At 41.3% G+C, this 22,741-nt stretch overlaps 1 protein-coding gene across 2 annotated transcripts; it reads left to right on the top strand.

Moving 5' to 3' along the window:
- Nucleotides 1-533: 533 nt before the first annotated feature.
- Nucleotides 534-16,339, top strand: nlgn3b (neuroligin 3b). Of its 2 annotated transcripts, XM_040032753.1 has the most exons (7): nt 534-916; nt 4,180-4,850; nt 6,420-6,467; nt 7,286-7,435; nt 8,311-8,496; nt 10,558-11,347; nt 14,521-16,339. In XM_040032753.1, exons 2-7 carry the CDS (start codon nt 4,370-4,372, stop codon nt 15,317-15,319), a joined length of 2,454 nt encoding a protein of 817 aa, XP_039888687.1. In that variant the 5' UTR covers nt 534-916; nt 4,180-4,369; the 3' UTR covers nt 15,320-16,339. The 2 variants fall into 2 exon arrangements, with proteins under 2 accessions (XP_039888687.1, XP_039888688.1); XM_040032754.1 differs by lacking the exon at nt 6,420-6,467 and having other exon boundaries at nt 535-916; nt 14,521-15,319.
- The last annotated feature ends 6,402 nt before the right edge of the window (nt 16,340-22,741 follow it).

Consider the following 22,741-nt stretch of genomic DNA (forward strand, 5'->3'; position numbering starts at 1 on the left):
TGAATGCAACAAAAGCATAAGCCCAATTCCCCACATACAGGTGCTTAAACAGAAAGTCAGCAAGCTAGAGAAAAACAAAAAACAATTACTGGAATGATCTGTTTTTTGGGGAAGATATATTTTCCCCCTTACCTGTCATAGACTGGTTTCCTAGCACCTGTGGTCATTTTGGCTCACAGCATTTAACTAGTTTTTTTGTTTGTTTGTTTGTTTTTTGCATCTTCAGTCTGATTGTTTGTGTAGTGTAGATCTAGTACGAATAAGATTTTTTAATGACTCTACTACGAGGGGGTGATCAGGTCTAACATGTGCTGCAAAGCATGGGATAACACTGGAGGGTGGTTTGCAACATTTTCTATTTTGCCGTTGTTGTCACAATTTGCTAAAAAGGCTTTTGCCAATGCAAATGTGTCTGTGGTCTCTCTCTCTCTCTCTCTCTCTCTCTCTCTGTCCGTGCAGGCCTGCTCACTTTACTTTTTGATGTGGTCAGTCGTAGATGGGTTTTACCTCTACACGAAACGTGTGCGCCCATGAGTGCAGTCCGAGGTTAAGGTGCTTAGTTAATGGTTTCTAAATTGGGATTCAGTCGGGTTTTTTGGATGGTGAATTTAATGCACCGGCGTATCCCGGTGGTTGCCTAGTAACGCGCTAGCAGTGGGCGCCGTAGAGAGATCTCTATGGTGGGCGCTCCATTAAAACCGTTGGCGCTCCTGACCTTGGCGTCGTGAATGCGCAAAGCACACAGACTGTGCGAAGCAGGAGATAAGAGTGAAGATCTGCGCGTTTGATACCGAAACCGGAGAAATATTCCACTCACACTCACACACACGCACGAAACATATTGTTTTATGTAACTGACGGGCATAGTATGGAGGAAATCTCGAGATGGAGCGCGTCTTAGCTTGTGAATAAGCAGGTGAGTTAACCTAATGATTCTGATATTTTTAATTCCTTTTTTCTTCTCTCCATGAGACGAATCTTTGTTCAGATTGATCACTGACATCTGGGTTGACTGTGTTCTTTAAAGCGATTGCTTTGCGATTTACCACAGTGGCTCTTTTCTGTGCTCGGTGTTTTATTTTCCCCATTTTATCCAATATTACACTGTCCTAGACCTAGATTAAACAAGCTTCCCAGTCACAACGTGAGGCGCGCACACACGCACACACACACACACACAAACACACACACACTACAGCAGTTTGTCGATGCTACGTGGGCTGTGGCTTGGTTTTCTCTGGTCTGCATCCTTGCATTAATTTATAAAGCAGTGATCATTATGTTTGAGTGCTACCTACACCTTCCGCGGAGGATATTTTTTCACCCCTACACCAATCCCTGCTCCTCTTTATTGCCTTGCAAAATTAGGGGGATTTGGGAAATCCACTAAAACGGGTTTGATCCACACCAGTCGAATTACAAGGGCATTGGGAGCTCGGTAGCCCACTGTTGTCTGACACAGGCTCCTTCTCCAATCTTTTCATGTCAGGGGGGGCCCCGGGCTACCAGGATCCAGTCGATAAGATGTTGTTGAGATTTTTTTATTAGTGGTGAATTGGAGTTGATTTGTGTGCCTGTCAATGATGTAGGTGTAGAGATAGTAATGGTGGGAGTGAAACATGATTACAGCAATCATTCTAATAGGTTTGTAACTAGGATCAAGTCAGTCAAATGGGAATTGAAGTATTTTGGCCTCAGGGAAGCTAGGTATTCACTTAAACCACCGATGTGGCGCACCCACATGTGTGTGTGCATAGTGCAAACAAGCCTGTTAGAGTAAAACATTATGGTTGTAAAACAGTTTCTATTTTTTTCTTTCTTTTCTTTTTTTTTAAATATAACTTAGTTACTGGGGTCTGGGCATGTTGCCAGTCTAAATTGCTAAATAACTTGCGGTGTATCATACTTGACTGAGTGATAGCTCAATTTTATTACATGGCCCATTTGGTGTAAGCTATAAAGCTTTTATCCACATCTGTCCCATCGCACACCAGAAGAAGTTGGGAAAGCAGTATGCAGGCGCTTTGACTGTCTGCAGTGACGTCAGTGAAACAAAATAAGTATTTTATATGAGGTACAGCCCCAAAAGAAACCACCTCAGCTTTGCTCCGACACTTAAATTAGGACTCTGATTGGATGTCAGATGGAGAAAAACGTACCGATGGGTTGAAAGCAACACTGCAAATGTGTGATGAGGAAGGTAATGCCTCTCATTTTAAGTCCACATATTATCTCCTCGATCTCCAGCATTGCCTTTTTTTTTGCTGCTTCTTAAACCAGAGACAACTAACCAAGTCTGACTAGTGATTCCCTCTGTACAGCATGTTACCGCTAATTTCATAATGGATAATGATTTCACAGCAGGTTTTGTGAAGAGAGAGAAGGCTTTTTCACCTCTAAATGGATCCAAATGATTTATTATCTGTGTCACTTTCAAACCAGGAGATGTGCCCTGATATACAGAAGAGAAAAAAAAAGAAAAAAAATCTGGTTCTTTATCTTTCCCATTTAAATGTCGTGGGAGCTGTACATCATTGTCGTATAAAAGATAGGGGATAGAACAAGTCTTGTCCTTTTTGGCTTTTGGTGGAACATTCATAACTGTTAATTAATACAGACAAAGCTGGCCCCAGGCACAGATCTACAATATTTCTCAAATGAACCTCGGTGCTAGTGTGAGAATAAAAATGTATCTGAATTGTCTCATTGCCTGGAAATGGGAATAATGTAATGATGTTCATATTGGTTGATGCACAGCACCTGCAAAAGAAAAGGACGAGCTGCCTCTGTTTGTGTCCCTGCCAGTGTAAACAAAATGTTGCAGAGAACAAGGAAAACCGGTGCGCCACCGCTATGGTTAATTAGTGTTTATAATAGCGGGAAGAAACTGCTCGCTTTCTTATTAGTTAGGTTCATCGGGTTAAAAATGGAGCTGTTTAGCAGCAGGCTTTGACAAACCTCAGTGAAGTGCTTATCAATAATCTAAATAGGTTAACAAGCTTGCTTTTGCTTTGCCTATTGACATGCCAGTGTGAACCTGATGTTAAGCACATCACACCTACTGCTGTCCTAGACCATAAGGACTAAGATGGGATGAATTTTGTATTAGAGCATTGTTAATTGGATGAGAAACTATGCATTTTATTCTCTATAGGTCTCCATAAGGGTAAGGTTACACTTTATTTTACCACTGTGCACACATGTGGTTGGGGTGGCTGTGTGTGACGCTTACACACCAGTAACTACTTATTATTAGGTACCTGGTGATTGCATTTGCAGTGAGGTACGAGATAGACTAATATGTGTTAATATGTGTTCAGTGACTTGAAGGACTAACAGGTCAAAAATCAAGGAATTCATTTTGCAGCTTCCATTGTTTTGTGCTTTGCAGTTATGCAGTTCTTCTAGGAAATGAAAACTGTAGTGGTTAAAAACTAGAAAAGGCAGTAAAAATCCAAAAGCTAAAATAAATCATCCTGCCTTGAACTCTCCATTCACTGACTTACCATTTATGACACCTGAAAGTAGTGGAAGCAAAAAGTGCAGAGCAGTTACAGACATAAAGGCTTTTCGAAATACTCCACCCTGTGGAGAGGTTTGGGTCCCATCAGGCATGTTTGTTCTGCGAATGTTCATCACTTCCATTATGTATCATGTCAACAGCTGACAGTACTGCTTAGATGCACTGAAAGACTTTAAAAAAAAAAGAAAAGAAAAAGACTGCACTTATGATTTGGGGTTTTTGAAATAAATTAAACACTGAAACATTCCAGTCGAGTCATATTTATTCTCCGCGAGCGCACCGTTTTTTAATCTTGCTTTGGTACTTATCAATTTGTCTCTTCTGCTCTGTGTTGCTTTTACATAAGAAATTGAGTTCTTAACACCTTTTAGCTTGAGATGGTTTCGCAGCGTCACTCCAACATCACAGCAGATGGGTTTTTCAGATTTTCCCTATCGCCTCCTCCACTGATACACAAAGATCAGTATTCAGTGATTTGTGCATGAGCAAGCATAAAAAGGTTATTATCAAGCCAGTGTGTGCGTTTAGCGCTAAACTGGAGGAAGGTAATGCTTTTATTAAAAATATCATTTATGTGGATATTTTTTGTTTTTTTCACTCTTTTCACACATTTTCATGTTTTTCTGGTCTAATTTGTCAAATCCTCTCGTTTTCAGATCTGTGTTCCCTGCAATGAAAGCTGGAAGTGGGGGCGCTCGATACCTGGTTGAGGTGTATTCGGATTTTATAACTGTCAGATCTAAAGGCGCAGTGAGTGATGTCTGGTTGACAGGGTCAGTGCAGAGGGACTGAATAGACACTAAAGTGTGCATTTGTGTTGTGCAAGGGCACCATCTTGCCCAGACCATGTGGCTGGCTACATTTAGAGACCATCTGTTGCCTGCACACCTGCTACATCGGCAAGGGACTGTAACCATCACCCATTGTGCTCTTCTTTGGTGGATATTATGTTCCTGCTGGTCACTGACCAGGGCAACGAGCCAGAAATTTTACCCAACTGTGACCACCCAGTATGGGAAACTGCGCGGCCTCAGGGTTCCTGTGCCCAGTGAGGTCCTCAGGCCAGTAGATCAGTATCTCGGGGTCCCCTATGCTGCCCCACCTCTGGGCGAGAAGCGCTTCATGCCCCCTGATCAGCCCTCCTCCTGGTCAGGTATCAAGAACGCTACCCACTTCATGCCCGTCTGCCCTCAGAACATCCACAACACTGTGCCAGAGATTATGATGCCAATATGGTTCACCTATAACCTGGACACAGTGGCCACATACATTCAGGATCAGAGCGAGGACTGCCTGTATCTAAACATCTACGCTCCAACAGACGATGGTGAGTTGGTGTGGTAAAAAGGACAGCGTCCATTGATCACTGTTTATCGTGGCCCTGATGTTGTGCTGTGATCATCATAAAGCATGCGTGTAACCAATATCCATGCCACTGCTGCTAGCAAGGGCTGATTTACTGCCCAGTGCAATGTCATCATTGTCCGACATGTTGCTGTCACATTAGGGGTAATGATTTGGTAGGCAACTAAAGAGTTTTCCTTGATGCCACTTAATTGATCCTCTGCATACCTAAACATAGACAGACTGAGGCATGTGCATGTTCTCCCAGCAACAGATATCGAGTGAAGTACTTCAGAGCCAAGGTGTTGTTCAAGCACTGGTCCCCCCTTTAACTAAATGAGATTTTTGGTATTTTTTAAAATAACGAGCCTACAGCACCAGTGGAAATTACAGCAGTGCTAGTAAAAGTGCTAGCTTTCCATGTTTTCTAAAACTTCTTTAAAATTACCGAATCACTGCTTTGCTCCGACAGCATGTCTGCTGGGGGCTAATTAGTGAGGTACAGGAGTCAACCGTCTATCGCATGCTGAATCCCCTCCTATTCTTCTAACTAATAGAAGTGTGAAATGAACCAGTGAGGAAACATTTTGAGTGAATCTGCAAATTAGCAGCACAGTGTAACACCACGGTAATGCTGCGTGTTCCCTAAATCAAATGTTGACAAACAGAGGTCTTTAATTCAGGTTACTTCAATTAGGTTTTGGTTTCTTACAGTTACAGCTTCCCTCCAGAGTATTTGACATAAGGGGGGGGGCTGAAAGTTTAGCCGTGTTCAACTTGTAAGATGCCACGCTTTGACTGGCTTTTCTCTGGTAGCATAGCAACAACAGCTAAACAGCCTCCTTGAGAGGTAGCAGTCCAAAATGGTGCAGCCCCACAGCCCCTCGAATGAGTTCCTCCAACAGGCCTACTCATCTGGCCACAAACAGGTTAAATAACACATTATTTCAGAGTAACATTGCCCTTTTCTTCTATACATTTTTCTCTCTTCAGACTTGTTCATTGTTTATTTAAAAGGCACCTGGGGCATGCTCTGACTTTATTACCTGTTTCACTGATGTGAAACCCCTTTTTCACTTACCTCCAGTGGTCTGTCTCGTCCTGTCACATTACACAGGCTGTTTCTGAATATTGCACTATTCACAGTTTTATCACTATTCACCAAAACACTATATACCTTATATTCCAGTCCCTTTGCAAAGAATCAACGTGACACTTTGTCTAAATATAGAGAGAAGGATGAACCAAGATACGTGTATCCTTCCCTGTCACAGATACTGAAGCGTTCAAAGGCAACAGCATGTGTATGTGCATGTGTGCGTACTTACAAAAGATTTAACGGGTAATACCAATTTGTTAAAACCTGAATTATAAACAGTAATCATTTTGTGTCATAATGTTAGCGTCTTAACACTAACATTATACCTAACTTCATCTACCTTTTTTGTACCGAGGAAAGTCTGGACCGACAGTATATTATTTAAGAGGCACAGTCAACCATGCTATTTTGAATTCTGTACTTCTTTTTTTTTTTTTCTTATGTGAATCCCAGGGAGCCAACACAAGAAAAAAGGGGCGGCTGAGATACATATATCTGAAGGTATTTTTAAGAGCTCAAAGTCTTGATGCATGGATTCTTTTAGTTTCATGAAGATCTTACACTCCTTTGTTTTGACTTTCCTAAAGAACTGCGGGGGTTTCTTTTTATTTGAAGAGGAATAAGAAAAATGTTATCCGGTTTATGATTACATAAGTTTCCTGTTAGTGCATCTCGGTCTTGTACTGAACACAGTTGCAATCCTTTCAGTAAGTGCTATATCTCTATTTTCATGCACATTGATCCAGAGATTGCATTATTACTTATCTGTCTTATAGTCCTTTGTAAAGACAGTCATTCGTCAATATAATAAATTGGCCCCAAAACATGAAATATAGATTTTCTGTTCATAGCGAAAACAGAGGACTGTTTCCTTCTTAGCTCATACTAATAAATAGAAAGAGCTCAGAGTAGTGTGACACCTTCCACTTCATATCTATAAAGTTAGGTCTAAACATAGACAGTCTCAAATTTGTGGGTTTTTAATATTGCTTACGCATGCATGTTATACATAATGCTTGCTCCCGCACCTCACATGCACTATAGAAACCGTGGTTAATTATTTATTATTCATACACACGTGTCAGAGCATATTTGCCATTTGTCATTACAGCTTCCAGACCACAGGCCTCCCACCCTAGCTTGCTTCTGAGCACATTTTCTAAGCAGTCTTTTCCCATACCTCATACTGAAGTGGTTGGGCCATAAAGTTTTAGTAACAGTTCTCCTTTAAGTCTACATTTCACTGCTGTTCCACCCCCACCTCTGCAGGTGTTTGCCTAGCATCTGTGTGTGTGTGTATGTGTGCGTCGATGTTGCAGATATAAGGGACTCCGAAGCACGGCCCGTGATGGTCTACATCCATGGAGGCTCCTACATGGAGGGCACCGGCAACATGATGGACGGCAGCGTTTTGGCCAGTTATGGAAATGTTGTCGTCGTCACGCTCAACTACAGAATTGGAATACTAGGTGCGGTACATTTTAATGGCATTTCAAACAACACATTTAGTCCTGCTTGAACTTGGGAGAATAAACTGTCACCGCTGTCATTAGCGTCAACTGTGCTGCTGTCATTACCGTATAAAATGTAGTACAGACATGAGAGAAAACTATAGTGGAAAGCTGTACAAGGAAATATAGCTTCCTGAGATCTGGGTAGCATGGTGTAGCTTGGTCTGCATACAAATGTTGTCTTCAGAGGAAAAGCTATGCAAACACTTATCATGCCATGTCCTTGTTTCACACAATCTGTTTTATACCCACTCTGAAAACACAATTTATCTTCTGTTAGATGGATTTATCTAATCTGTACAAGATTATCAGCCTTTCTTCGAAGTAAAACAATTTAAATACGCTACGGAGGGTTGCGCCATTCGCAGGCATTTACAAGGTCGAGAGCCCCCCCACACCCTCCACCCTGTGTTTAACATTCAAAACAGTAAGGTGTTTGGATGAGACTTGACAAGCGGATCAGTAACAAGAGCAAGTGTAAGAGCAACGGTGACCTCGCTGTAGTTTAATGACATTTATTTCTGGAAATAAAAGGTTTATTTACATTACATTAAACGTTATGAAGTCACTCTTATGAGGAGAGCATTGAAATTTCACGAGCAGCAGAGCCTGGATCGCTTGGTAAGGGGCGCTGCTGCATGGAAGACTATTACAAGGAGTCGGCTAAGGTAGTGGAACGCTGTGGGAGAGAGCAAAGGCATATTTACACCTGAGGGGGAATGGTGTCAGTTCATTCAGACTCCCCGCTGGGCTACAGCTTTAGATCAAAGCTGTGACATATTTGGTCGAGCTCTTCTTCATCACTGGCTCTGTTGTCTCTCTGTATACACCAGGCTTCCTCAGTACCGGTGACCAGGCAGCAAAAGGAAACTACGGACTCCTGGACCAGATTCAAGCCCTACGCTGGATAAGTAAAAATATCGGGTACTTTGGAGGAGACCCCAGTCGCATCACGGTTTTTGGATCTGGAATTGGTGCTTCCTGCGTCAGTTTGCTGACTCTATCCCACCACTCAGAGGGTAGGAATCTGCAATCACTGTTTTTGAAGTTGTCTCTCACTTTGATGTGGTGTTAATCCCTGCTGTTTGGGCTATAACTAATGCAAAAATTCAGCACCAGTATATCAATGAACCTGAGGTTTTGGCGGGGGGCAGTTTTAGAGTTTTGTTCTCCAAATGAAGCTCCAAATGCTCTGGCAGGGAGATGAAGTGTTATGATATGAGAGTAGGGTAAAGGGGGTATTCGTTAAGTAAGTGATTGCTTTTGTTCCCCTCTACTCAATCTAATCAGGCTAAAAGCTCTGCCTTTTAAAACGTGAAGCTCTTAAAGAAGCCTACTGGCATTATAAAGTTTTCAGCATGTCTTCGAGTTCACCTGTGACCATCAGTTTTTACCATTCCAACTCATTTATATTTCAGTCTCTCGGCGTCATGTTTGTTTACCCTTGTGTGCCTACCTGCAGCGTCCGAAAACGATTTAAAAATACCAACGATGTTGTGTGTTTGTCGTCCGTCATTGCAAAACCTTGAGCGAAGACATTGTTTACCAAAGACAAGGTTGGCATGAGAATGAAGCAGTCCGAATTCTTAAGATATTCTCATTAAAAACTGATAAACCCCTCCTCCACGGCTCTGGCTCTCTCTCTCGCTCTCTGGCTCTCTCTCTCACTCACACACACACACACACACACACACACACACACACACACACACACACACACACACACACACACACACACAACTGCTGCATTAGTGTTGTAATTGAAAACATACTTTAAACCAAATTATTTCATATATTTTGAACAGTGTAAGACACTTTGATTTTAATTGAAATTCCTCTGTAAAGGATATACATTACCTACAGGAATCTTCTGACACTCGGTAAAAAGAAAACTAGGTAACAATAAAACATGCTGTTTGATTTACAGTCATCCAAAGCTCCTTGCAAGAATCAAAGATGTGTATTTCAATATGGGTGGCCTGCTGGGAGTTGAACATCTTATCTTTGCTGTATTATTGCCCTGGTTCTCCCATTGATGCTGGCCAAAATCACGAGAAGGACCGAAATTGTGTGTTTTCATCTATGCGAGGACAGGGAGACTGCGGGAGCCGTCCTTTGTGAGGTTTGTATTGGATGTCCTAGCTCGGCTGCAGCAAATGCACAAAGACCTCCGGCTGTCTTTGAAGTAGACTAGCTAGCTGCTGCCCTAAAAAATTGAAATAAATGACAGCAAAGGAAGGAGAAAGTGACACTGCCCCTGCACTGCTTTTCCAGCGAACGCTCTTCCTTAACCCCAGCAGAGTATTTCTGAGTTGATACATATCACTTGTCATTTTTAGGTGCTAGAAACAAAATCCCTAGAGACAGAGGTGACGCACTGCATATAAACAATTCAACAGAGCAGCGTGTTTACTGTATCAACACTGAAGGATCAGGGTAACTGCATATTCAGCTCTCTGCACACACACCCCTGCACCACAGAGTTGGCACCAGCAAGCTACGTGTATGCTAAGCAGCTTGTTAGCAGGACGCCAATAACGTTGCTGCAATTACAGTAGCTCTGTGCATAACCAGTGTAAGGAAAACTGGAACCTCCTCACTGAAAATTGAGCCGAGTTGAAATTGGTTTGATGTGCATTCCCTGTCATCTGCATATAGAGAAGACGCCACATGAGACAAATTAGAAATCAGCCGAGAAAAGAATGGATTTTCTTTTTGGCGTTTTTCTTATTCTCAGAAGAAGAAGCAACATTCCTCTTTACTAATTTATTTCTTCTACCCGCTGCTTTACTTAGCGGCGTCTCATCTGCTCAACTCGCCAGCCTTATCATTCTTTGTATTTCTAATCTTCCTGATTAATAATCAAAGTACGTCACATGTGGCCTTGTTTCATCTTGTTGCCACAAGAAGCAACGGGCAGCCAGCCTCAGATTTAGTTATGAATACCAATTAATGCAACGTGAATCATGTATTTGCTCCTGGCAGTCAGGAATGCTGTTAATAAATATGATTTTGCTGGTTAACCTATGTTCTCTGTGCCTTTGTCCTGTGTGTTTTTGTTCTGAATTTTGTCTCCCAAGGTCTGTTCCACAGAGCCATCATCCAGAGTGGTTCAGCGCTGTCCAGCTGGGCTGTCAACTACCAGCCAGTCAAGTACACTCGCATGCTTGCTGAGAGGGTTGGCTGCAATGTGTTGGACACAGTAGACATGGTGTCCTGCCTGCAGAAGAAAAGTGCTAAAGAGCTGGTTGAGCAAGACATCCAGGCTGCCCGTTACCGCGTGGCTTTTGGCCCTGTCATCGATGGTGATGTCATCCCAGATGACCCAGAGATCCTGATGGAGCAGGGCGAGTTCCTTAACTATGATATAATGCTGGGTGTTAATCAGGGAGAGGGCCTGCGCTTTGTGGAGAATGTGATGGACCTGGAAGACGGTGTGTCTGGCAGCGACTTTGACTTTGCTGTGTCCGACTTTGTGGACAGTTTGTATGGCTACCCAGAAGGGAAGGACACACTGAGGGAGACAATCAAATTCATGTACACAGACTGGGCTGACAAGGACAACCCAGAGACTAGGAGGAAGACCCTGGTGGCCCTCTTCACTGACCACCAGTGGGTGGAGCCCTCGGTGGTAACGGCTGACCTACACGCCCGCTACGGCTCGCCCACCTACTTCTACGCCTTCTACCACCACTGCCAGAGCCTTATGAAGCCAGTGTGGTCAGACTCAGCGCATGGAGATGAGGTGCCTTATGTATTTGGCATCCCCATGGTGGGCCCAACTGATCTGTTCCCCTGTAATTTCTCCAGGAACGATATCATGCTCAGCGCTGTGGTTATGACTTATTGGACCAACTTTGCGAAAAGTGGGTGAGTAACAGTGGATTCAGCAAAAAGTAAAGTAATAAGAATGTGACTCATTTACACATCCGTTGAAATGCATTAAATTGCCATTCATTCTAATTTCATATTCCTGTCTTGGCTTAGAAATGATTGTGAAATAACATAACTGTCCCCAAATTGTGCCTTAGTTTTTATTGCTTTGCATCAATTCCTGACATTAAAAAGATTTTAATTTAGACAACTTATTGTGCAATAGGTCTCCTTACCTTTGCTGCAACTGGTTTGACCTCATTAAAAATGTTTTAAAAACAGTTTAACTCTGCACCCATACGTGTGAACTTAATTGCTTCCCTGCATACATAATGCAAAATCCTAAAAAAATCAGACATCAGTCCAGCACAGTCATATCAGCTGGCAAACTGAGTGTATCTATTTAGTCTCTTTTTTAAACAGTCAAAGTCTTGTTTAGCTATCTCTAAAACCTGGTGTAATGCACATAACACAGTTTCATCACTTTGGGCAGCTGTCCGAAAGGTAAGGGCTAATAAAATTTACAGCTTCATTCGCATAAATGTTTAAAGCAGTTCATTGGTGTTTAACAAAAAGGTTACACTGAAGAGAAAGTTTGAAGACACAGTTTAGATGTGCTCTATAAATTTAAGGCCAGCTTTAGTGAGTTGTGTTTTTTGATAGGAGTGACTCACTTTGTCACTACGGAAATACGTCGACTTGTATTACAGATAAATGCTGGTAATAAATAAGTGTTTAGAGACGAACTCTTATTTTTCACTCAGGATCTGTCTTTCCTTCTGGCAGATTAGTTTTTTTTAAAATCGATTTTACAAGGAGGCAAAAAAAAAAATGCAGCCGATTCATCTATATATCTGTCTTCAATTTTCAGCGATTGTGAGTTTATTTTGCCCAAAACAAGCAAAGATCAAATTGCACTAACTGAAAGGCTTCCAGTAGGATGTGGAGTTGGAGTGGAGCTCTGCACCTTTTTTTCTGACAGCTTTGTTTTTCAATTCATCATACCAAGGCAAAGATTTACTAAGTGTGTTTGAAGATAAAAGACATCTAAGTGAGTTGTGGTGGAGGGCTCCCCTGCTGCATGCCAGAGTCTTCCTTCATTTTGAATGCACAACTGCAATGAATCTTTGTGGGTGATGGCCCTAGTGGTTGGCAGATATGCAGCACTGATCACTATAGGCTGCTGTTTCAGTGTGTGGGGGATGAGGGGATGCTGAGCTCTTGAGGAGAGTTTGTGATATTACATTGTGTTGACCTGTTGTTTTGCTTATATATTGGTAAGGTTTCTCTCCTCTTTCTGTATTGCATTTCATTGGAAAAGCTATCTTTCCTTATATATTTGGAAGGGCAACATTTATGGACTTGACTTGTGGGCCTGAGCAATGAGGTTAATGTCATTTTCACCAGAGGGGGCAGTTTTACCAGACTTTTAAGTACAAGAAAAGAGGTTTTGTTAAAAAAAAAAAAATCTTGTAAAAGCACCAAGAGTACCAATTCAACTTCTTTAATCAAGCAAAAGTGAAAAAGTACAGGCTGTGAAATGTACTCAAAGTTTTACCAAACGAACTGAATCTCATGTTATATTAATAGCATTATAAAATAATATTAATACATAGGAATAGAAAGTCCATTTCAACTTAAATTGTAATTCTGATGATTGCACTCAGCTTGAATTCCTGTTATGCAGAACAGAAGCAGAGGACAAACAAAGGGAATAAATAAAACCAGCTCTGTTTGCATTTGCCTTCAACTGCAGACTTTGCCTTCAACGGCTAAACAGGAAAATGTGTATAGTCAGTGAGATTTGGCATGTGTGTGAACCCTAAGATTGTGGTGGTGCGGTGGGGAAAGAATCACTTAGAACTAAGATTTTTTTTGTATACAGGCTTTGATCAGCTGACCTGTGTAGCTGCTCTGAATTCAACAAGATATAAGCAGATGCTTTTGCATAAACTGATTTCCAAAGCCTAGACAGTATAAAGCTAAGGTAGGATTCATTGAGTGAATCTAAACAGCACGATCACCCTCAATCTACTGATGTAATCTTACATTGACCATGAACACCACAGCCGCTCATGCACCAGTCCAACAAAGTACAACATTATAAGCTTCACTACACTACTGCAAACCTGCATGCCCTTCACGAAATTGCAACCTTTTATGTAACCTTTTAATAGCGAAATATTAGTATAAAAGAAATTTGAATGTTACGTATAAGCATCAATTTCAAATCTTAACGAACAGACCTTACCCTTAAAAATAATCAATAATAACCCTAAAAAATAAACCTGTTCTTTTTCTTACGTCTTTCTCCATTTCTAAGTGAAGTTATCTCACTTTCTTTGCTCTCTCTGAGGAACAAAAACAACAACTATATTTTTTGCTAGTAGATGTGTGGCAAACTGCACAGAAACACTTTGTTTGCTGATATTTGTTGAACTCTTAGAAATATTGAATTTAAAATCACCTGCTAGTTAAAAAAAAACATTTCTTCCTTTATGTTCACTTCTTTTCTGTAGCTCTAGCAGTCACAACTTATAAACACCTTCACTAAAAACATCATTCCAGATCATTTAGTCCAATTAAACCCCTGAATACAGCGCTAAATGAGGCCTAAATTTGTATTTTTTTTAAAAAAAAAAATCTTTAATCTCTTTGTGTATGGTTAGCGCCGGTGATTGACACACCGGTAGGGTTGTCTTTTATGTTTTTTGTTCCCTCCATTTAGATTCAGCCTGATGTTTGAAGGTGCTCAGTGACAGCATATAATAACTCCCCTCAAATGGCTAAAGTAAAAGTTTAAGTAATGAGCCTGTTTAAAAATGTAAGGAGCAGAAAGGAGAGTTATTTGTGATAAAGGTAGGGAGTAAAAGTAAAAAGATGCCAAAAAAAAATACCTAAGTAGAAATTCCTGCAAATTCTACTTAAGTTTAAGAATAGTAACTGTAACAACCAAATACTTTGCACTTCCCTCCTGTTATTAAAACAGTAGTGATGTAGATATTTTCAATAGTGATGCCCATTGATGTTCGGGCAAATATAAGCCAAATCACATATTTAAAAAATCTAATGTTCATTGAATTAGGATTGAAGAGGATTGTGCTAAAAGTTAATATATATTGAAATTAATTTCCCTCCAAGGCTAAAATTTACCTGTGATGTCTTCATAGGGATCCTAACAAGCCAGTGCCACAGGACACCAAGTTCATCCACACCAAGGCCAACCGCTTTGAGGAGGTAGCCTGGTCCAAGTATGACCCCTACGACCAGCTGTACTTGCACATTGGCCTGAAGCCTCGTATCCGTGACCATTACCGTGCAACCAAAGTAGCCTTCTGGAAACACCTGGTGCCCCATCTCTACAACCTCCATGACATGTTCCATTACTCCTCCACCACCACCAAGGTCACACCACTGGATCCCACCCAGTCCAATGGCAAGAGGTCTGGGGGTACTGGACGCCCGCCTTTATCCACTGCCCACAGTAGCGGAGAAGGAGGGAGAGAGATGGGTCCTCTGATCATGCCAAACCCGAGAGATTACTCCACAGAGCTCAGTGTCACTATTGCTGTCGGAGCGTCACTGCTGTTCCTCAACGTTCTGGCCTTTGCTGCTCTGTACTACCGCAAGGACAAGCGCAGCCGCCAGGACACTTCACAGCAGCCCAGTCCGCAGCGCGAAAGCAAAGGCAATAATGCAAGCCACACCACAACAGTAGACGAGACCTTGTCATCCCAGCAAAGGAACCAGTGCGAGGCCCTTCACAATCCTCTCCACGTCTCGCCCAGTTTGGACTATACGCTCAGTCAGCGCCGCTCCCCTGACGACATCCCTCTGATGACCCCCAACAACATCACCATGATCCCCAACTCCCTAATGGGCCTTTCCAACATGAGTCCATACAGCACCTTTCCCGCTGGCTACAGCTCTGCAGGCCTGCCCAGCACCCACTCTACCACAAGGGTATAACCTGGCAGCCAGAAAGAGATGAGAAATGTGACATAGATGAAAAATGGAAATGTAAAGCTGTATTTAGGATGTGTAGGTAAAATAGGATTTAATATGTATGTTCTGTCTTTTTCCAAAGGTGTACAACCGCGAACATCCTGCCTTTGCTTTCTCATAATAGGAAGTCTAACTGCAGAGTCATTTTATAATAATCATTTTCAAAGGCAGTCGAAAAGAAAAAGTGCATTTCATTTTCCACTTTGGCTTTTTTGGAACTTTACCTAGCAAGAACTTAGTATAATGTTTGTACAGTTGGATTTGTATGGGAAGTTTTTCTTACTCTGTGATATCTATTTTGATCTCGTGGAACAAAGTGACATTACAACTCATGGTGGACAGAGATGAGATCTGGGAGAAGCATAAAAGCAGTATTATTATTACTATTATCAAGCTATTTTATACATATTTCTCATGGTACATTGCTTAATATGAAAATGTATTTTTACTGTAATTACTTTAAAATGCCTTGTACAGCACATCGCTTACATGAGGAATTACTGTGGAGTCATGCCAACAATGGATTGAAGTTTTACTGGTCACATGTGTTAAAACTGTCCAATTTACCCAAAATATTTCTATCTGGTAGTGCAAATTATAGCACTGTGTGTGTGTGTGTGTGTGTGTGTGTGTGTGTGTGTGTGTGTGTGTGTGTGTGTGTGTGTGTGTGTGTTGCTTGGTTTGTGAGAGTGTGGTGCAAGTGTGTGGCTGACAGCTGCAGTACAAAAATGTAAATTAGGCACTGGTTGAAATTAACCATTGGGTTTTGCATATGTAGTATTGTGTAATTTATTGTAGTCTATTTGAGTAACCTTGCTATGTTATTGTTTTATGTGCTTTTCAATTTTTGCTTAGTACATCCTAGCAATAGATCTTCTGCTTCACTATAAAGAGAAAATTGCTTAAGATGTGTTTTTCCTACTCTAACCAAACTCATGGTTCTTTTGGCTTGGCTTGTTTGTACAGAATAAACTTAGACCAACATTTTATTTGTCGTTTGTTTATGAAAAGCCTACTGTAAGGTCTTCAGAGAGATGACTGTAATTACATTGTAACTGTATGTATACCAATTCAGTTATTCACATTTAAAAAGCAGTTTTATGAACCTTGCAGAATATTGCTCCCTCTCCAAGTGGTTTGGACCCCTTGTCAAGCTAAACCCAGGGGTCTTTCTGTACTGAATGGACACGATGGACCTCAAGCTTTGCGATTTGAGTTCTTTGAACCTATAAAATTGTTTACTGGTAATCTAAATGAGATGGCTATTAAAAGATTTTTGGAACTAAAGATGAGTCTTGTCCGAATCTGGGATTTGAACACAATTTATAGGGAAAAAGCAGGTATAATGACAACTTATAAATCGTATATGTCAAGAAAGGTAGTCCTAAGCTGTATAATATCTAGGTCATGATTAGCCTTAGAGATGCAGTTACAGTTACTGTGCTGCATTTACACTGTTACACTGTTCCTGGAGTGTTTTTTAAAACCATGGTAAGCCGCTAAAAAAAATCATGTAAGATATTTGAAAATCTGGGGATAAAGAAGTGAGATCAACAGACCTCTGTAACTGGCTTCTCTTCTTTGCTTGAGGCTAGCAGCTGGATGCTGCATCAGCTGACACTATTTCAGCACACCTAACTCTCCAGCTGAAGTGTTTTCTGATGAGTTGCAAAAAAGATGTCTCCAGTTCAGTTATAATTTGGATTTTAAAGTCCAGTATTGTTAAATAGTTTGAATGTGATGCTGAATAAGTGGAATCTCGATTATTTCCAGTGAAGTAATTTAAAAGACGTGAGGTTAATTTAGGTTTAGATAAGGCTTGGGGTTAAAATTAGACTATCTATGTTGATTTGTTCTCTCTAAAGCATTACTAGGTCAGTAACTTATATATGCTATGTTGGTTATCTTTTCCGAGTGTAATAGATAATATAATGGATTGGCCTAGCGTCTGGGTCTGAAAAGTGAAACCACCACAGATATCCCTTAAAACTACAATCTTTCTAATAGCCAGTGGGGCCAATACTTGTGTCTGTGAAAACACTTCCAGCCCTATAGAGGTCTATGAGAAAACAGCCTTTAGCTTTGACATGTAATAACTCCTACTGAGTTTTTGGGTTCACTCACTTGTTTTGACTCTAATTGAATAAAACATTATGTCCATTTTGCTCCGTTTTGCATTCCAAGTGTCTGTTCAATTTAATTCAGTGTTATTTATATAGCGCCAAATCACAAAAACTGTTGTCTCAATGTGCTTTATATTGTAAAGGTGCTACAATACTAAAGAGAAAATCACAAAAATCAGACAATCCAATTATGAGCAAACACTTAGTGTTGGTGGGAAGGAAAAACTCCCTCTCAACAGGAAGAAATCTCTGGCAGATCCAGCCTCAGGGAGGGGCAGCCATCTGCTGTGAACGGTTGGGGATGTGAGGCGACAGGACAAGAGAAACACTGTGGAAAAGAGCCACAAATTAATGACTAATTAAAGGAGAAAGGAGAGATTCTTAGAAAGAAGAGGTCCTCCGAAAGAAAAATCTCTCCATACACCACAGTGGAGACACAAACCATGCCATGGTGTCTAAGTCCATCTATGTCCAATCTATGAACCAGAATCAGATTGCCTTTTATTGTCATTGCAATATCTAATACAAGAAATTAAGGTGATATTTCTGCCAACAAAGACATTCACACAAAAAAACAGTTTTTACACAGTGAACCAAACCCTTTCAGGAGAAGACAATAAATATTTATGAATATGAATGAGTCCAATTGCCTCACAATAATAATGTTTAATTTAGAACAATGTTTACACATGGAGAAAAACTCATGTTGGACATGTAGGGTCTAAGCAGGTCAAACAGCAAGTGACCTGGTGGAAGGTTTCTTTAGTGATCCTGAAGGCTCTTGAGAGGTATCTCTCTCTTGCAGTCTCTTCCATAGAGGGGATACAGCCAGTGATCTTTTGTACTTTCTTTGGATAGCCTTTTTAATGTCCTGCACTGCGGGAGGCCTGGTGAGATTGTTGGAAATAAAGGTCCCAAAAAATTTAAAATCATGGACCCTCTCAATAGAGTCTCCACTGATGACCGAACGAGCCTCTGCTCTTCATGATGTCTATGATTTATTTTGTTTTCTTTTGCAAGATTGTTTGCTGAACACCACATGACCAGTTGATGGACCTCAGCCCTGTAGAGAGAGTCATCTGCCGCTCATATGAGTCCCACTAGTGTGGTGACATTAGCAAATTTAATAATGGTTTTAATGGGATGGACTGAGGTGCAGTGTTTGGTAGGAGAGGAAAGACTAAACTCAGCCAGCTTCTTGATCAGGCTCTATGGCGTGATGCTGTTAATGTTGAGTTATAGTCAACATAGAGCATCCTCACATTTTTTGATTCATTTGATGATTCAAGGCGGAGTGGAGAGCTGTCTCAATGGCATCCTCTGTGGATTTGTTCACTTTGTAAGCATAGTGATGTGGGTCAAGAGTCAGTGGAAGACAGGCTTTGATGTGATTTGATACCAGCCCTTCAAAGCACTTCAGGATTGTGGATGTTAGGGCAACAGGTCTGCCTGTAGTCAGTGAGGGAGTCAGAAGCTTTCCTTGAGTCTGGATTGATGACAGATGACTTCAAGCAAGGTGGGATAATGATTTGTGCAAGGGTTAAAGATGTAGTAGTGAAGACTGCTGAGGGCTGGACTGGGACACGCCTTGAGCACTTTGTTGGGTACCTTGTCTGAGCTAGAAGCTTTTCTCAGCCTTCCTTGGGTTCACCAATCTAAACATGAGGTTCACATCACACTCCTGTACAGTGATTGGGAGGGTGGTGGTAGTAGGTGTAGATGGAGGGCCCAAACTGGGTCTTTTAACCTCAAAGCCAGCAAAGCAGCTTACCTCCTCTACCAGGGAAGTGTTCATGTTGTTGAGTTTGAGATTGCTGTCCTTGTGATTAGTGATGTGTGTCCTGCCAAGCCTGCCTGAGTTTATTGTCAGTAAAGTGGACCTCAATTTTCCTTTTACAGTCCTGTTTGGCCTGATTGATGCCACTTTTCAATCTTGTCTTCGAACGGACATGACGGCTAGATCATTCAGTCCTCAAGGGAGACTGGACTTCCTTAGTTATCCAGGGTTTCTTGTCAGAAAAAACGCTGATGTGCTTAATAACACAGGTGGAGATGCAGCACAGTTTGTGTATATTTCAAAAATTTCCCATTTAGTGTGTGCAAAGCAGTCCTGTAGCTCAGTGATAGAGCCCTCTGGGGAGGTTTTGATGATCATTATGTGTGGCTTTGTTTTTTCCTGAGGGCTGTGTGCTAGGGGAAGGAGTAGTCAAAGATGGTCTGACAGACCCAACTGTGGAAGGGTCACAGTGCTGTATGCATCCCTGATGTTTGAATACACCCGGCTTTGTGTATAGATCCGCCTGGCAGCCCTGCTTCTGCCTTCCTCTCTTTATGGCACCTTCATTGCTTGGCAGACTCCAAAACAACCTATGGTGAGCCTGGAGGTCTCGTTATGTCCACTGGGATGTTGTGAACTCACCAGAGGTCCAACATGATAGCCACAGGACACAGTTTATAAACTCCTGACATCTATATAAGAGCATATCTTTACAGAGCATGAACAGCAATGCCAGAAATAACACAAAAGACACCACACTAGAGAGCCAAGAGCTATTGCACTAATGCACAGAAGTTATCTTGAGTGTAACACATTGTGCACTGTATAAATGATCAGATCTACATCCATCATTTATATACAGATTATGATTGTATCTAGCGTTCGCTATCAAACACTATGGCAATGCAGCCAGTAGTCATCAGACACTGACTGATGAATTGGCACTTTTGTCCAGCATGTGGAGCATTGAGAATACTAAAATTATCCAGATCTCATCTTTTCATCTTCTTTGCTTGGTACACACCTCTAGAAAAACCACCAACACATTCCTTACAGTCGTCATGTTTCCTTAGGTGTTCCTGCTACTGCTGCTGTTTTAGGCTTCATCTTTTAATCATGTTAAAACACACTGGCTGGTTTCATATCCCAAATACCCAGCTGAAAGAGTCTGAGATCACTAAAGATAATCAAACAAACATGGAGGGAAGCTTAGTCCATCCTTACTTCAGCATCTGGGAAAATAAATAATTTAACCCTCGCCACAGGAGGCCTTTGGCACTGAAGTCACTCCCGACTGAGCCTGACTTGTTTTTCTCCTCCAAGTGCTTGTTTGTTTGTTTGAGAGCTGTTTGTTTGGTTTTTTCATAAGATAACACGACACACATTATGATAAGGGTGATAAGAGATTATGTAAATACTTTTACAGGGCACTTCTCCACTCCCTCTGTATAAACATGCATATTACCATGTTCAGTGTGTAAATACTGGCAAGTGTATCTATCCTAGGCAGTCAGTTATAAAAGTGTCATATCAATTACACTGTCTCATAGGCCTACATTGCATTATTTTAACATACCCTGCAGAGTAGGACCGATAATAATATAGCTACAATTTCCTATGTGATTATGCAAAATAGCCTTTATAACATTTGCACGTTAGTTGAACGCTTGGGCAGTAATATGTTTGTTTAAAATATCAGTTCATGCATTAACCAGAGGCTGTTACGCAGACTTATTAACTGCTACCGAATAATTTATCATATGATCTATGGTAACATCACCGGCCACCATCTGCATCAGCTTTGTGGAATGCAGTTTATTAATAAAGTCTCTTTTCATGCCACCCAAGACAGCAAGCGTCTAAATCCAGTCCCCCTACCTAATCCCCGTCCTTTGATTGTCAACATTAAGCAAAGCTGACAGCCATTGTACACACTCATATGCAGTACAGAGGTTAATTAATGCTTCTTGTCTGTCTCTCTTTCACATTCTCTCATATGTCTTCTTAGAGACTTCAAAGGCGTCACTTCCCTGCACTTTAAGTGTATCAGAGCCAGTGTCATGAATCCTTTCTAAACAAATCACTTGATCTGTAATTGCTTTGAGAAAGGTTGCAGAATGGAAAGTTAAACCAAACAATTTCAGCATCCAGAAGCCGATTATATTTGAAGGAACTGTCTGAGGAGGAGTGATTTTTTATTTATTTTTTGGGTCGGGAACACAGCAGTCCCTCCAGCTTTTTACAGGATCCGGTGAGTTGGTAAAAATTGCACTGCATCTCTAGCAGTCCCAATAACTAATACAACTAGATAACTGTATAGGTGGCATGGTGGTTAGCACTGTTGCTTCACAGCAAGAAGGTCCTGAGTTCAATTCTACCATCAGCAGGGTCTTTCTGTGTGAGGTTTGCGTAGGTACTCCGGCTTCCTCCCACAGTCCAAAGACATGCACTTTGTGGGGATAGGTTAATTGAATAATTGCCCATAGGTGTGAATGTGAGTGCGAATGGTTGTCTGTCCCTGTGTGTTGGCCCTGCGACAGACTGGCGACCTGTCCAGGGTGTACCCCGCCTCTCGCCCTATTACAGCTGGGATAGGCTCCAGCACCCCCCGTGACCCTGAAAAGGATAAGCAGAAGCGAATGGATGGATAGATAACTGTATAATAATATAAAGTGCTGTTTCTCCAAAATAATTAAAGCATTCCCTTTTTAATTCCTGGTAAATGTTAAATGTGATATAATAGTGTGATAATTTGTGTCTTTTGATGATGATATTTGATTACGTCTACTTGTGCACTGTGTGCTTTAAATGGCAAATGAAAGGAGGGTGAGGATTTTCACTCTCTCGTAAAAAAAAAAAGCATGGTGTTTTCTCCTGCTGCACACTGGCGCCTTTGTAGTGAACCCAGCTTTGACATCAACTGGGTCAAACATGAGGGAGGGAGGGAAGGAGGACAGCAGCTGGACCCAACCATCAATGTCACCCTTGTTACTCAACTTCGTCAATGTCAGTCACTGAGGTTTAGATTTATTTTCCTCTTCTGTCTGTGCGTGCTTCTTATCTTTAAGTGTTCTGCATAAATGGACTTATAAGCCACGAGACCTGTTACCTGTGGTGCTGATGTCTGACATGGGGTGTGTGCAATAAACAGATGACTTATCAGCACAAAAGTGTAAAGAGATAAAAACATGTAGGAAAAAAAATGTAGATCGCAGAATAGCTGAGTTGTTATTTTACTGAATGCTTAAAAGTGTAAAGTGTGCATGTAAAAGCTGGCATGTTTATTAAATTACCCACATATGTTATGATAGAATCAGGGAAAGAAAAGAAATGAAAATGCTGTAAAAGGAAGAAGATACCAAGATGAAAGTTCGTGTTAGAATATTTGGCCCACTCTCTGTTCCCCGTGGCTCCTTAAATAATGACTGGCAGCTGAAATGGGTCTTTGTGACTTTAAGATGTGACTCGGGGAGATGTGGTCTATCT

The sequence above is a fragment of the Simochromis diagramma genome, unplaced genomic scaffold, assembly GCF_900408965.1.
Source record: "Simochromis diagramma unplaced genomic scaffold, fSimDia1.1 OVJJ01000216.1, whole genome shotgun sequence".
NCBI classification, from domain to species: domain Eukaryota; kingdom Metazoa; phylum Chordata; class Actinopteri; order Cichliformes; family Cichlidae; genus Simochromis; species Simochromis diagramma.